General features: G+C 40.4%; 1 protein-coding gene across 1 annotated transcript; it reads left to right on the top strand.

The window, feature by feature from the left end:
- Positions 1 to 68: 68 nt before the first annotated feature.
- EV154DRAFT_570913 (uncharacterized protein) lies at positions 69 to 1986 on the top strand (the record flags this gene model as incomplete). Its single annotated transcript, XM_051606227.1, has 4 exons — positions 69 to 690; positions 1384 to 1688; positions 1740 to 1867; positions 1926 to 1986. Coding segments are annotated over 4 exons (1116 nt in total), but the record flags the coding sequence as incomplete, so codon positions are not given.

The following is a 1986-nucleotide window of genomic DNA, read 5'->3' as shown; positions in this document are numbered from 1 at the left end:
CTGTTGGGTCTTTGCCTTTGGTCTCTCCTGTGCTCTTGTCTTCGTCCGATCCTGGAATAAATCCAGTTGATGTGCTCCAAGACAAGCCGGATGTTGGTGCTTTGGATTTGGGTTTGGGTGGTGCTGTTGTTCCTTTTGTTGCTGGAGGAACTTCAGATTCTTGTTCTGTTGCAAGATCTCCTCTTTTTGAGGTTAGTTCTGTTACTCCTGGTCTCGCCGCTGATACGGTGTCTTTGGGCTCTTCTTCTCCTTGGTGTTTTCCTGCTTCGGTAGATGTCAATCCGACTAAGCCGTTCACCTTTGACAGCGACATGGATTGCGATTTTGCTGTGTTTGGCTCCTGGGTTTCGGTGGGCTCTTCTTGGTCTTCTTCCTCTTCTTTTGTGGATGAAGACACATCCTTCAAAAGAAAGTTATCTTTCGCGAGTTTCCGTCCTTCGGACGTTGAACCTGAAGGCAAGTGTCGACGGTTGTTTCGTGTGTCTGGTTGCTCCGCTGGAGCCAAAAGAAAGCCTAAGCCTGTTCCTCCTTCTCCTGAAAGTATACTTGTCACAAAAGAATCTTCCAGGGCTACCCATAGAACTCTCGTCTCTCACACCGGTCCAACTCACCAGAAAGATGTTGAACATCGTAACCGGGTGAGAGTCAAACGAGAGTTTATGGGTTCCCTGGACACAATCTATGAGGAGGGTAAGTATAATTGTAACAGTATTTTTTGAGAAGGTTTTGACTAAACAGTTTTATTTGGTTTGTAGAGGAGGAAACACCCTAAGGGCTTCAAAAATAAAAAAAAATCCCGCTGCCTGGCGTGGAGGAGGAAATTCTCCAGAAATTTTATATTATTCTTTCTTACAAAAATGACTTGAGACAACTATTTGGATGTCAGGGTTTGGATTGGGTTTTTAAAGTGTTTAACGGATACTTACAGGTTTGGATCAATTTTATAAGAATGCGAATGTTCCTTCAATAATTAAGGGTGGGTATAGTGTACGTGCAGTATAAAAACTGTAAACCATATTGGAACCAGAATATGTTTATACTTCATTTGGAACAGTATCCTTGATTGTGAGCTATAGACTGATAACCCTGTACATCGTGATGTCCCTCCTTTATTTGCGAGCGACTTACTAAACGTTTGAGCTCAAGTACAACAGTTGATTAATTACTATGTAAGGGTGAGGTAAGAGAAGGTACTAGGCAACGAATTACTGCTTATGGTCCTTCATATGATATGGAAGACTTGTTCTGCTACCATTGGTACTCTAGTAATGCGAAATTCAGAAACAGAATTATGGTCGATAATATAATAAAATAACATTGGGTAGAAATATAGAACCGTACCGTTTTTTCAATCAATTCTAATATTTAAACGTCGATCTTTAGGTATTCCCAATTTTTTGTTTATTAACAAAGAGGCTGAATTTACAATACTCCAAATCCAAGTCTTGACTAGACAATTGGACGAAATTCGCATCTCACTTCAACAACGATTGACACTTCAACGTATTGACGAAGATTTTGATCATGACCATCGGATTTTTGGCCAACCTAATTCCCCAGATTGGCTGCAAGACGCCATTACAGACATGTCGAATGTTCTTCCATGTCTCCCTCATGTGAACAATTTATGTGTTCAGCAGCTTTTGAAAAACGATTTTGGATCTACCGCCACAGCCAACACGAAATGGGTCATGCGGCCGAGGCGAACGAAAACATGTGGATAATCCATCTGGTATTAGCGGAAATACGAACGCATGGAGATCGAAGAGGATGTTGATGCTGAAGCAGATGAGGACCCTAATGACAGTCGAGTTAATTATAATAAGAATACCATATCCAATATGCGTCGTGAAATTTTTAAGATAAGGTATTTAAATATGATATATTTGTAAGATTTACTCTGCGCTAATAACTATTAAAATAAGGAAATCATCCAATAACACCAGTTCACTATTTTGTACGACGGAGAACGGTATCTTGTTTTAA

Source organism: Mucor mucedo, assembly GCF_025094135.1.
Source record: "Mucor mucedo strain NRRL 3635 chromosome Unknown EV154scaffold_205, whole genome shotgun sequence".
Classification (NCBI taxonomy): domain Eukaryota; kingdom Fungi; phylum Mucoromycota; class Mucoromycetes; order Mucorales; family Mucoraceae; genus Mucor; species Mucor mucedo.
This window is presented reverse-complemented; position numbering and strand designations above follow the sequence as displayed.